Source organism: Lissotriton helveticus, chromosome 5_1 (assembly GCF_964261635.1).
Source record: "Lissotriton helveticus chromosome 5_1, aLisHel1.1, whole genome shotgun sequence".
Taxonomy (NCBI): domain Eukaryota; kingdom Metazoa; phylum Chordata; class Amphibia; order Caudata; family Salamandridae; genus Lissotriton; species Lissotriton helveticus.
The window spans coordinates 25573528-25587820 of NC_136065.1; the positions used below are offsets into that span (position 1 = coordinate 25573528).

The 14293-nt window shown below is 52.0% G+C and overlaps 1 protein-coding gene across 12 annotated transcripts in view; it reads left to right on the plus strand.

Annotated features, from left to right (window-relative positions):
* SYNGAP1 (synaptic Ras GTPase activating protein 1) overlaps positions 1–14293 on the plus strand; it is a 758031-nt gene that overhangs the window by 639515 nt on the left and 104223 nt on the right. For 9 of the 12 annotated variants that reach the window (XM_078641652.1, XM_078641655.1, XM_078641653.1 and 6 more), the window contains one exon: positions 138–349. In XM_078641652.1, coding sequence (XP_078497778.1) covers positions 138–349 — 212 coding nt within the window. Of the gene's footprint in view, positions 1–137; positions 360–14293 lie in introns of all 12 variants that reach the window. The other 3 variants (XM_078641656.1, XM_078641650.1, XM_078641649.1) reach the window with 1 other exon arrangement.

The following is a 14293-nucleotide window of genomic DNA, read 5'->3' on the forward strand; positions in this document are numbered from 1 at the left end:
TCTTCCCTTTTCACTCACCGTTGTCATTGTCCCACAGATGACATTAGCTTTGAGTTGTACTTGTATCCCACATGCATCGCTCTTGCCGCCAGCTTGCGTCTCTAGTGCTAACACCGTCCACCTCTTCTCCTGCTCAGGTAAAGGAGTATGAGGAGGAGATTCACTCCCTGAAGGACCGACTGGTCAAATCCACCCGGAAGCTGGAGGAGTATGAGAGGCGCTTGATGTCCCAGGAGGAGCAAACCAATAAGATGCTCTTCCAGTATCAGATGCGCCTCGAGCAAAGCGAGAAGCGGCTCCGACAGCAGCAGGCGGAGAAGGACACGCAGATCAAAAGCATCATTAACAGGTTAGAAATGGTAAATACTCCGAAAATTACTTTCTCTTTGGGACTTGGTGGAGGGTGGGGGTGAGAGAGGGAGAGGGGCTGGGGCAGGGGTTGGGCAAAGTGAATAGATGGGGCATTTGTGCCAAGAGAACATTTCCTGGAAATCTGGCTTCACTGCTCCAGCCGTTAACGGTGGAGGGTGCTCATGTGTAATATCTGCACGCAGATGCCTTCTCGCGGCTCTTTTATTTCCATTTTATGGCAACCAGGAGACTTTGGTCCATGTTTTCACCTCTTGCCCTTTGGAAACATGGAATATCCTTACATTGGACTTGTGAAGACGCAGCCGGCTGCTCCCAAACCTGGCTGTTTGCATGTTACTCTGCATTGGTTGATCACCATGTGCCTTGAGCACTCCATCGAGTGTCCCATCCCTCCTTTCACACATGTCCTCCAGTCTGATCGCTGTGAATGACCGGTTACTCACCGGTAATATTCATTACTCCGAGTCGTAGCCCTCCCCGTCCCAGTCCTTACCAATGAGCATAGCACCTTCCACCAGAAACTCCCAAGCAACTAAAAACCCATCCCTTCCCTCCAGGCCACACCCACACCCTAAGGCATATAACCATGTGACCCGCCCATCCACATCCTGTACTACCAAGCACAAGAAGCCGAACAGGGAGGGAGGGATGGGAACCAGGACTGGGACGGGGAGGGCTACGACTCGGAGTAATGAATATTACCGGTGAGTAACCGGTCATTACCTCCTCGTCAGCCCTCCCCGTCCCAGTCCTTACCAATGAGCAGATACCAAAGCAAGAATCGGCTTCACAAAGTAGCAAAACAGACTCAAGCCGCACAGGCAGAAAGGTACACAACCCGAGCAGAACGCAACCCAGCGTCCCCAAACCCAGGAGACACAGTCCCACACATCACTCAACGACTAGAGGACATAAAAGCTCGAGGAGAACACCCAGCAGCATACACGCAGAAAACAGCCAGGGAGGCCCACCGGAAGCAAGCCCAATAAGCAGCCACCCCCTAGGAGAGGAACCTCGAACCGACCCAGGCGCCAACACACCACAAGCCCAACAGCAGGCCGCACAGCCAACACAGCCCGACGGAGAGCAGCCACAAAAGGCCCCATAACATGACCAGCCAGCCCAAAGGCAACAAAAAGGGAAAACCACCCCATAAAAAAGGCACAGCAGGAAGGAGGAACACCTCCAAAGCCCGCACAACCGTCAAACAGAGTAGCAGCACCCAAACTCCAGAAAGAGGAACAGGACAGAAAACAGGCAGAACCAGAAACTCCAACAAGGAGCAAAGGAACGAAAGAACGGCTCCAGGAGGAACCATCCAAAACCACCCGGACACCAAGGGGCGCACCGGCCCAACGCCCGAACCCTGAAAGGCCAACACATCCGCCCACAGAGCTCGCAGGGAGGACACAGCCCGACACAAGTCGAAGCCAACCGCCCAGAAACCCAAGACACGCACAGGAATCCAATGCAGACACAACCTGTGTCGGACAGCAATCCAGGAAGGAAAACCCCACGACCGGCATAGGACAGGAGAGGCGAAGGGCTTCCGATTAGAGGAAAGGCACACAGCAGGCCCCTGCCCAACAGAAGCACAGGGCAACCACCCCCCAGACAGTGCCGGACCAAACCAGAGAAAAACCTCAACCCAAGGCGATCCTCGGAGATGCAAAACAGGACCAACAACGGAACCCCGAACCAGGTCAGCAAGAGGCACAACGCGGACAGGGAGGGAAACACCCCACGCAGGTGAGTCGCCACAAGAATAAAATCCCCGGCAGACATAAAGCCCAAAGGGAATTTCAAAACGTACCACCAGGGGACACATTCACAGCATTGACAGGAATCGAACCCAGGCCTCCGAGGGCGGGCACCACCAAAGGTACAAGATACACCTACCAGTCAAAGCTCCATGGTATCACCACACAATCCGACCAGACCGATACGAACCTCAGGAAGATCCAAGGCAGAAAGAGGCCAGGCCAACCGAACCTACCACAGGAGATAAAGAAAGCAGAGGAAGGACCCAAACCCACACCAGTGCGAGCCTGCGCCACCAGAGGCACAAGACAAACCATCGAGCTAAAGCTCTCCGGTCAAATTGAAAGCACCACAAGAACCAAAACCACCAAGGGACACCACGAAAGCAGAGGCAGGATATGACCCCATCACCCGTGCGAGCCCGCAGGAGCAGAGGCACAAGACAAACCATAGAGTAATAGGTCCAAGGACAATCCACGCCCAACAAGCCCATGACAGACACAAAAGCAACCGCTCTCGGGACACAAAAGGGCAGCCACGCAAGAGGAGCGAACCACTAGCCAACAGGACCACCCGCCAATGGCCACACCCCCCGGAAACAACAGCAGACAGCCCATAGAAGCCGGAACCCAAAGTCCCAGATCAGGGGGGAACAAGCGCCAATGGGCCCAAGGAACAAACCCCACAGCAGCAGACAACAGCCGCCGAACATGGAGCCGCCGGGGAGAAGTGGATGACTGAGCCCCCAACAACCACCGCATTCCACGCAACAGAGCCAGCCGGCAGGAATACCCCCACCAACCGAGGCGCCGAAACCACCCAACGAACAGTAGCACCCGAGTGGAGCAAAGAATGGAAGACTCCAATATCAGAATCCACCCAAACCGACTCAGGAGGAGCCAGCAAACACCCAGCGAAAGGGCCAGAGCTGGAAGGAAAGAAGAGGAAGAATCAACCAACCGTCCAAGGAAGGGAACACCCGGAACCCCAGAGCAGGCAACAAAACCACCCAGGGAGCCAAAGGTCAGCAAACACACCAGGAGACGCAGACCATCCAAAAGGCAGTCTCAAAAAACGGAAATGAACAACACCCACACTGAACGTGGGAACCACCACGAAGCCGCGTGTACTGCCATATGAAAGCAGGCGTCCCAAAGAACCAGAGAAGCCAGGAAAACCCCACCAACAGGAAGGGAAGAAACAACCGAAGAGACACCATCATGAAGGAATGAAGAGGGTACCACACAGGCCCAACAGAAACAAAGCCCCGAATACCGAGAAAGAAAGCCCGACTCATCGCCAGAGAACCCGGAACTGGGGAGGCGCAGAACACATCCAGTAGCCCAGCCCGACAAGGAGGGACCAGAAGAAGAGGAAGCACTCAGAAAACCCCGGGACATGTGGAAGGAAGGGACCCACCGGCCGCGTACCACACCACAAAAGGGTAGGGCAATCATAGTTAACGAAAGGCAGACCAAAAGCCCGCTCACAACCCGTAAACTTCCCACACCGAGAAATTGGACTGGAGCCAACAAGAAATGACCTCAGCCGCCAAACCGAACTAGGCCACCAACGGAATCCCAAACTGGATAGACCCCCCCGAAGGAAAGCCCCATCACAGCAGCCCCACAAGCAGCACCGCCTCCCCAGGCCAAAAGCACAATAGCCATCGAACAGCCACAGAGGACCAAGCCGCCGCCGTACCAAGGGAACCGAAGGACAAAACCGCCAGGAAACGCAACAGCAGTCCCAACACGGAAAAAGAATCAGAGGGATCCCAGCCCACAGCACCTGGAAATCCAAGGTGGCCTCCCATCCAGGCACCAACCAGGCCCGACCTCGCCTAACTCCTGAGATCCGACCAGAGCAGGTGAAATCAGGGAGGCAAGGCCGTAGGCTGCACAGAAAACCCCGACAGCCACACAGAAGCAACCGAACCCAAAAGCAGGGGCAAGGCACAGACTGAACTGCAAGACCAGAGGCAGTAAAAGACGGACCCAAGGCCTCGCAACAAGCAGGACCACAGAATAAGAAGAAACGGCACCCACAGATACCAACAGGCACCGAGAAGGCACACCAGCCAGCAGGGATCGACCATCACCACAGCCAGGATACCACAGCGAACCACTGCAAAGGACACCCCGCCGCCAGAGCCAGGGGAAAAACAAGTGTGACAACATCTTTCCACCCCCCATCAAGCACACCGCTCACAGAGTACAGATAGATGGAGGCCTACAAGCCCCATCAACTGGAAAAAGAGGAAAAAGTCTACAGACTTCCCACCTCCCAAGGGCCAAGGGAACCCCAAACCGTCCCAAACACGCAGCAGAACACTGTGAAGCCTGCCCATAGGTCTCACCCGAAACCACGTTCGGAGCCACGACAGCAAAGGCATCCAGCACATGACAACAGTGAAGGAGCAGCGGAAGACCTAGCGACCACCACCTCCCTGTTACAGCGGAGCCCAAACCACACATCTCCATTAGGGGAACAGAACAGAGAAACTAGCGCCCAGACCAAGCAATGCAAGACACACAAGGGCCAATCAGGGAACGCCGCACCCCAACAGGACAATAGGCCAGCCCAAACATGACATGAAGAAGGAGTCCCGGACCCCCCCAAACACCATGGTCCCGCCAACGCAGGGACTCAAACGTACAGGAAACAACAGGTATCCAAGGGGAACAAAAAACAGCCTCCAAGCAGACCGACACACACCTACGTGCAGAGAAGCCAGCCATGCACAACACACACCCCCCCCTCACTCCCCGGGCGAACCCGCTAGGGCAAGGAACCAACCTGGAAGAGGGGAGGCCCCAGCAGGAAGACAAGTCGTGCCACCACCACGGGTCCCCGCCAGAAACAAAAGCAATGCCCCACAAAAGGGGCAGAGAGTGACCCACGGCAGGAGAAAGAGGCCAGGGGAGAAACCAAGGACCACAGCACACAAAGTCCCGACCCCCCAAAGAACCGGCCCCAGGCCTATGACACGAGGCGCAGCCCAACACATTCAGAACACCAGGGCTCCCCCAGATGTAAGGACAAACGGAATGCACAGGAGAAAGAACAGTAGATTCCACCTGCAAATCAAACAGACACAGGAACATTGGAAAACGTATCAGCGCGCTTTTTACGAGCACCAGTTGTATCACAGAAGGACACATGAGTACGTTTTGTAGGCGGGGCAGGAAAAGCGATACGCTTAGAAGCATACGAGGTTGAAGCAACGCCAACACCCGAACCCGGGTAACCGAGTCCAAAGCCGGAAGCATTGCATGGGACACCACATCCTTGCCCCCGAACACCCGGACAAACCAATGGCAGCATACCGTGGGAAACACGGGCCCGATAGGAGCACCCAGCCTCCAAACACACCACCAAGGAAGAGCCAAACCGCCACGCCACAGGCGAGCAGAGAGGCCAGCCGCGCCCAACGCACCTCCCATCCCTCCCCGGGTGTACCCGCTTGGGCAGGGAACATACCCGGAAGAGGGGAGGCCGCAGCAGGGAGACACCACCCCACACCAGGCAATCAAGGCCCCCCAACTCCACAGTCCCGCTAAAGCAGGGACTCGAAAGTACATGGAAAAAAACAGGTACATCAGGGGAACAAACGGCCGCCCAGCAGGCCGTTTCACACTCACCCGAAAGGAGGCACCGGTCCAGCACCTCTCCACAACGAAGTTGCCAGGAAATGAATTCCGCAGAAAAAACAAACAGGATGTGGACGGGCTGGTCACATGGTTATAGGCCTTAGGGTGTGGGTGTGTCCTGGAGGGAAGGGATGGGTTTTTAGTTGCTTGGGAGTTTCTGGTGGGAGGAGCTATGCTCATTGATAAGGACTGGGACGGGGAGGGCTGACGAGGAGGTAATGGCACCATCTCAAGGATGGTGTGTAGAGCCAGGCCATCCCCTGTGGGCTTGAGATGTAGGCTGCGGTGCAGTCCCAGGGTGCCTTTGGCGGGTGATCATGTTTTGTTACTCTCGACATCTCCCTCTGCGTTACTGCCATCATCGTCTTTAGTAACCACCATCTCTTCATCTTCGCTAGAGACAAGTTTTGCTGGATAAAGTATGGAGTGTGGAGGAAAGCTATTGGGTCCGGCAGGATCGTAGCTTTCTTTCTAGAACCTTACTGGATGACCCTTGCCCCCGGCTCATTTCTTGTCAGGTGTGCCAAGTGGACGGCAGCATTCTTGCTCATACCTCTGTTCATGGTGAATTTCCTGGTACTGTTGGTGTGAGGTTTCAGATGTCTCAGGAACACCAACAAAGTTACCCTGATAGTTAGCCCTTGGACTTCTGGAAGCAGAGCTAGGTGCGCTTGATAGACGGGCTGTTCTTCAAGCAGGCAGACAGCTGGCTCAGGGAGTTTCAGCAGGGCGGTGGTCAGGTCTCACACCTTCCACTCAGATCTGTGTGCAGTTTAGACGCGAGGAGCGAGACAAGAAGGTCCTTAGAAAAAGGCAATTCAGAGAAAGCGGCATTGGGCGGTGACCTGGGAGTAGAGGCAGGCAGAATTTGATCTGTTCTTTATATTTAGGATTAAGATCAAGACTATTGTATTTTCTTCCTCATATCATGAAATGTGTTATAGATCGCTGAATTATAGTGAAGTACTTATTTTGTGAAGTACATATATTTTGGCCCTGATGAAGCCACATGTTGTTGTGAAACACTGTTTGGTCTAAGAAGAGCTCTTGAATCAACAATAAAAAAACTCTTGACTTATTTATAACTCTGGGCGTAGTTCGCGAAGTAGCGCTACGCTGTACCCTGTTCGCGATGATTGCACAGTGCCGGATGCTTGTCCGCACTGTGCAATCATTGAAAACGGCATCTTGCACTGTGTGAGCTGTCTTTTACTGCCGCTCGAGTAGATTTTTACTCGAGTGGCCGCTTTCTCAACGCGGACTGGTAGTTTCTCATCGCGAGCGGTCGCGAGCATATGCGACCACTCACAATAAGAAACCTGACCTCCCCACGTTGAGAATCTCGCCGGGAGGTTTATTTTCCACGCTCGCGATCGGCAACTTGGTTGCTGATCGCGAACGAGGAAAAAGTGTCGCCTGGATGTCATTTTGCTTGCTCACTGTCGCCAACTTGAAGTTGAGGACCATGAGCACACAAAAAATGACCGCTGCACCACACTACGCTACGCGTGTTTGCACTATGCTACGTTCAGTTCGCGTAGTGCGAAGTAGCGCAAACTACGCAAGTGTAGTGTAGTGCTTTGTCTAGGGTTACTTATTTATCATTTTTTACTGAGTATCAATCTTTGAGCCAAAAGACCTCAAAATACTGTTGGTGTTTACTTTAGTTTGATGTAGATGTTTTGCATGGAGAAAGGGACATCGGACTCATGCTCTAGCTTTCCATGTCTTCACTTTGATGGAGGATTGCAAGCCTTCCATAGTTCCTCTAGGAAGGGAACTTCACCTTTGACTGGAAACAGAAGAGAACAGTTGGGGCCAGATGTAGGAGCCCTAATACCGATCGGAAACGGCCGATTTTGGCCGTTTCCGACCGGTATTAGGGTTTTCAGATGTAGGGCATGCATTTACAGAATCGGTATTTTACCGATTCTGTATTTACCGATTCGGTAAAATTACCGAATCGGTAAATACAGACTCTGTAAAATACCGATTCTGTAAATGCAGATGTAGCTGGCACATGTCAGAGTGCCACAGGGCTTTAAGAATCGGTATTTTACCACCCAATCCAATTGGGTGGTAAAATACCGAATCCAGGTGTGCATGCACATGTGTGCATGCACACCTGTGCCATGTGACACACAGACATGCCCTTAGGGCATGTATGTGTGCCACATGGCACACAAGCCTGTACTTGGGGTGCTAGAGGGTGTCAAAGTGACACCCCCTGCACCCTTGCTAAAATCGGAATTTACCGATTCTGTAATTACAGAATCGGTATTTCCCATTGATTCCTATGGGCTTCAAAGCCCATAGGAATCAATGGGCAATACCGATTCGGTATTTACAGATTCGGTAAATACCGAATCTTAACGATTCGGTATTTACAGAATCTGTAATACCTACATCTCCCCCCTTCATATTTACCGACTCGGTAAATATGAATTACCTACATCTAGCCCTTGGTGTTTGGAGCTCCCCGTGATTTCTCAACGCGATAGGGATCAACGTCCTAGCAGCAGGAGAAGTGAAGATGCATCCTTCTGATAGATACATCTGCCGTGTGGATTCCTCACCTTGTGAATATCCCCTTGCGTCAGCAGCATTTGGAAATTCTTTTTGTAGCTTCGCGCCGACGCGGTCCCAGACGTCATAGAGGCACGGCACTCCACTGACGTCACCGACGCCTATAATAGGCCCACGCCGGCGTGATGACATCAGTTCCCTTTTTTCCGCGTCGTCGACGCTAACGGTTTTCTGGGATCATACTGTAGCTTCACAGTAACTTTGTTACTATTATTCTATTACTGTGTCTATCTCTAAATTCTTTGACATGTCGTCGAAGAAGACTGGATTTAAGGCTTGCGGTGAATGTGGCAAGACGATGTCTATTACCGACCCTCATGAATGCTGTGTCTGGTGCTTGAGTTCAGACCATGACGTCGAGGATTGCCCTTGCTGCAAGAAGATGACCCCGAAGGCTTTACGAGAGAGGTGGACGAAACTCCTCGTAGCAAAACTAAAGAATAAGAAAGTTAAAAAGTCTTCGAAGTCTCGATCTCGACGTTCGAGGTCGAGATCTCGTTCGAGGTCGCGCTCGGAGTCGTCTTCGGCTCATGCTTCGAAATCTTCGAGGAAGAAGCACAAGAAGAGGAGCCATGAGTCACGTCATCACTCAGAAAAGGACTCTAGTTCAAGACCGAAGTCCCAGGTCAAGCTTCTGAGTAAGGAAGTAGAAGTTTCAGAGTCAGAAGATCATAACTCTGTTAATGAGGCTTCGCATCCGAATTCACCCGAGTCTCAGAAGCAGATCCATTCTCTAGTTCCATCCAATACTTCTGGTCAGGAGGATGAAGGTGAGGAGCAGGGGGTTGGTGAAGTCGAAGTTCCGGTGCCTGCGGGTTCGTCGACCCCGGTTCCTGGACTCGATGAAGAGGTCGACGTCGTATCGGACCCGCCTCCTCAGGAACAACCCAGAGGTCAATATCCGGATTTTCCGACTCCAGGTCAGGATCCATCTCAGTTCCTGAACGCCATGTTTGGAGTTTATTCCAGGGCAATGTTCCCGTCTGGTGCACCTGTTGGTCCCACGGGTCCTATGGCTTTTAACTTGGGTGTTCCCCAGGCTTATGCCCCTGCGCCCTTCATGCCTTTTATGCCGGCTATACCACCGCATTGGCATTTTCCAGCACCTCCTGTGTCGTCGACGCCGAAGCGCACGACCCCGACTCCGTCGACGCCGGTTCCATTGACGCCGGTACCTACGACTCCGAAGCAGGATTCTGCTCGACCTCGAGTGAAACGACCTCATCCGACTTCGGGATCGACGCCGGCCCCGACCCCGTCGGAGTCGATTACGAATCCTTCGACTTCTATCATGAAGGAAAGGTCACGAAGAGAAGCTCAGAGACTTCTGGAGGAAGAAAGACATCAGTATACAGATACTGAAGAAGGAGAGTTACAGGATTCTGAAGATCCTTTTGAGGACTTGGGTGAGGCCAGTGGGCTTGAACTGTCTCCTGAGTGGGATTTGGCTTCAGTGTCAAATGTACCGTCGAAAGATGTGGTTCCTTATCACACCGTTATTAAAAAAGCAGCGAGTTTATTGAACATTACTCTGCCCACTGCTGATTATAAGCCAAATATTTTAACTGAGGTTCTTCATTCACCCTCTTCTGTTATTGAACCTATGTTACCCTTCAATGATGCCTTATCTGAGCCCATCTATGAAGTCTGGAAGAAGCCTTTGTCTGCTCCTGCAGTTTCTAGGACAGTGGCGAGGAGGTACAGAGTTGCTCCAGGTGACCCTGAATTCTTGTCAACACACCCCCTGCCTGAGAGTTTAGTTGTACAGGCTGCCTGCTCGAAAAGGTCTGCTGGGGCTTTTCCGCAGGTTCCTGGGGATAAGGAATCCAGGAAGCAGGATCAAACCGCTAAGAAAGTCTTCTCCTCCGCCAGTATGGCGCTTAAATCAACTAATGCAACTTGCCTGATGGGGAGGTATATTCATGCCTTGATGGATTCTGTCAAGCAGTTGATTCCGAAAATCCCTGAGGAAGAGAAGAAAGATTTTCAGGAGGTGATATCGGACACTCAGGCAGCTGCGAGGCAAGTGATTCAGAGTGGTCTGGACACTGCTGATTCGGTGGTGAGGGTCATGGGCTCTTCCGTGGCCACTAGGAGGGCTGCCTGGCTTAAATCATCGGAGTTCTCTGCAGACGTTCAGTCTGTTTTGATGGACTTGCCTTTTGATGGCTCAGGATTGTTTGGCAAGAAGGCTGATGCTGCCTTGGAACGTTTTAAGGACAGTAGAGCCACTGCGAAATCTTTGGGTCTCCAGTCCAGGGGTACTACTGGAAGGCGCTTCAGAGGATTTGGCAGATCTTCCTTTCGTTCTTACAGACCATCTCAGCAGCAGCCACAACAGCAGCAGAATACGCTGTACAAATCGTACAGGGGCAGGCAAAGATCCCGCCCTAGAGGTCGTCAAGCTTCCTCCTCTTCTTCCTCCTCCCCTTCCCAACCCCCTGCCAACGCAGCAAAGCAGCCCTAGATCCGCCATTCCGGATCATGTGGGCCCAGTGGGGGGTCGGCTTACACATTTTCTACAAGATTGGGAATTAATAACATCGGATCTTTGGGTTCTCAATCTTGTAGAGAATGGGTATGCACTTCCTTTCCAGGAATTCCCTCCCAATTACCCTCCTTGCCAGGGTTATTGTTCGGAGGACCACCTGCTTCTCCTGCAGGAAGAAGTCCTGGCTTTGTTCCGAAAAGGTGCGATAGAGGTGGTTCCAGAGCAGGAAAGGGGTCAGGGGTGCTACTCCCGGTATTTCCTGATTCCCAAGAAAGATGGCAGGCTTCGGCCAATCCTGGACCTCAGAATTTTTAACCTTTACCTGAAACAGGAAAGGTTCAAGATGCTCACTCTTGCACAGGTTTTCGATAAATGTACCCAAGTCTCACCTGGTGCCCTCACAGCGCAACCTGTTCATAGGTGCGGTACTGGACACTACTATGTGTCGTGCATTCCCTCCTCCTCAAAGGATTCGCGACATACAGGAAATGATTCCTTTGTTCTGCAATGGAGCGGTCATTCCAGTCCTGAAGGTTCTTCGCCTGCTCGGTCTGATGGCTTCTTGTATTCTGTTGGTCAACCATGCACGCTGGCACATGAGGGCACTCCAGTGGTGCCTCCGCAGGCAGTGGTATCAGCACAACGGAGATCTCAGGGAGTCAGTGAAGATCTCCAGAGAAACTGCGGCGGATCTGTCTTGGTGGAGTGTGGAAGGCAATCTGTCTCAAGGGAAGCCTTTCCAGTTTCCTCCATTGGTTGCCACAGTGATATCGGATGCGTCCACTCTCGGGTGGGGTGCTCATCTGGGGGACCTGGAGGTCAAGGGTCTTTGGTCTCCAGAGGAAAGGTTGCTTCACATCAACCTTTTAGAATTGCGGGCAATACGTCTGGCGCTCAAGGCCTTCCTCCCTTCCCTTCGCGGTCAGTCGGTTCAGGTCCTGACGGACAACACGACCGCGATGTGGTACATCAACAAGCAGGGAGGAGTAGGGTCGCAGTGTCTCTGCAGAGAGGCTCTGCGTCTCTGGTCCTGGGTTCAGGACCATCGGATTTGTCTGATGGCAAATCATCTGGCCGGGGTTCAGAACGTTCGTGCAGACAGTCTCAGTCGGCAGTTCTCTGCCGATCACGAGTGGAGGCTCCATCCAGAGGTAGTTCACGACATCTTTCAGATGTGGGGGACTCCTCGGGTGGACCTGTTCGCCGCTCGCGAGAATGCTCACTGCCTGTCATTCTGCAGTCTCCAGTATCCGATGCAAGGAGCCTTGGGGGACGCGTTTCAGTTGAGTTGGGGAAATCAACTCCTTTACGCGTTTCCTCCCATACCTTTGATTCCTCGGGTTCTGAGGAAAATTCGCCAAGACCGGGCCCAAGTCATATTGATCGCCCCAAATTGGTCAAGAAGGGTGTGGTACTCAGACCTTCTCCACCTCTCCTCTCACCCGCCGCTCCGTCTCCCTCACAGGGCAGATCTCCTCTCTCAGATGGAGGGGCAGGTTCTACACCCCCACCTCCAGACCTTACACCTTCATGCCTGGAGATTGAACGGGGCAACCTGATTTCTTTTTCTCTCCCGCCTGATGTAGTGGATGTCATTTTGTCTGCCAGGCGTGACTCCACTAAGTCCATCTATTCTTATAGGTGGTCGAAATTTGTTAGTTGGTGCAGGGAGAAGTCTTTAGACCCTTTGAGGGCCCATTTATCTGATGTTCTCCAGTTTGCCTTTTCTCTGGCACAGCAGGGTCTTGCTGTTGCCACGGCGAAGGGTTATCTTTCTGCTCTGTCGGCTTTTATCTGTTTGCCTGACCAGCCATCTCTTTTTAAATCTCCTATAGTTTTAAGGTTTTTGAAGGGCCTCTCGAATAAGTTCCCTCCTTCTCCTTTTATTGTGCCTCAGTGGGACTTAAATCTTGTATTGACATTTTTAATGGGTGCTCCTTTTGAGCCTCTTCACAAATGTCCTATGAGGCTCCTGACTTTCAAAACGGTTTTCCTCGTTGCAATAACCTCGGCAAGGAGGGTAAGTGAGCTTCAAGCTCTTAGTCACAAGCCCCCTTTCTTGACCATTCATGCTGATCGAATGGTTCTTAGGACCAGGGCTGCTTTTCTGCCAAAGGTGGTGACTCCTTTCCACCTTGGTCAATCCATTACCCTTCCTACCTTTTATCCTCCCCCACACCCTTCAAAGGAGGAGGAGAGATTACACCGTCTTGACCCCAAGAGGGCGGTGTCTTTTTACCTGGACAGGACTAAAGACTGTCGTTTGGATGACCAGCTCTTTATTGGCTTTGCTGGCTGCAAGAAAGGAAGAGCAGTTCATAAGAGGATTTTATCAAGATGGATCGTCCTCTGTATTAAGATCTGCTACTCTTTGGCCGGTAAGGAACCTCCAGAGGGTATAAGGGCTCATTCTACAAGAGCTAAATCATCAAACTCAACGTTAGCTAGAGGTGTTCCTGTAGAGGACATTTGTAGAGCGGCAACTTGGTCTTCCCTCCACACATTCGCGAAGCATTACTGCTTGGATTCCGAAGTGAGGAGGGACGGCCACTTTGCGCGCTCTGTTCTTCAGGATTTCCTGGTCTAGAAGAGTGGACACCCTCCTCCGGGAGTGGGGACTGCTGTGGGACTCTATTCACAAGGTGAGGAATCCACACGGCAGATGTATCTATCAGAAGAACAAGGTACTTACCTTCGGTAACGCTTTTTCTGGTAGATACAATATCTGCCTGTGGATTCCTCACTGACCCACCCGCCTCCCCGTTGTCCACTCTTCTATGTCAGGTGTTTCTATTATGTATTTGTTTATTTCAAATGTTTTGTTGCATTTGCTTCACACTGTGTGTGTTACCCTGATATGTGTACTGCGTATGCTGTGTATATATCTACTGTCATCGGTCCGTCCGTGTGCCTCGAAGGCACGGAAAAAAGGGCGGAACTGATGTCATCACGCCGGCGTGGGCCTATTATAGGCGTCGGTGACGTCAGTGGAGTCACGAGCGGTGCCGTGCCTCTATGACGTCTGGGACCACGTCGGCGCGAAGCTACAAAAAGAATTTCCGAATGTTGCTGACGCAAGGGGATATTCAGAAGGTGAGGAATCCACAGGCAGATATTGTATCTACCAGAAAAAGCGTTACCGAAGGTAAGTAACTTGTTCTTTAGGGTCTACGTGTTACATGCTTGTGTGACAAGATGCAGGTCTGCTTTGTTCTCCCTTTCATCCGTGAACAAAGGGAGGAAGAAGGATGTTCGCAGTTCCTCAATCTTCACAGACTTTTCCAAGCACAGAAGGAAGAGCTCAAGCCCCATCTCTCTCTGCCTCCAGCAATCAGTGGTGGTGGAGGATTAGGATTGAAGTGAGTTTTTCAGAGGTTCTTGTACTGGAGAAAGAAAAATGGTAATATGGCCCGATTTACAAAGGAAAATT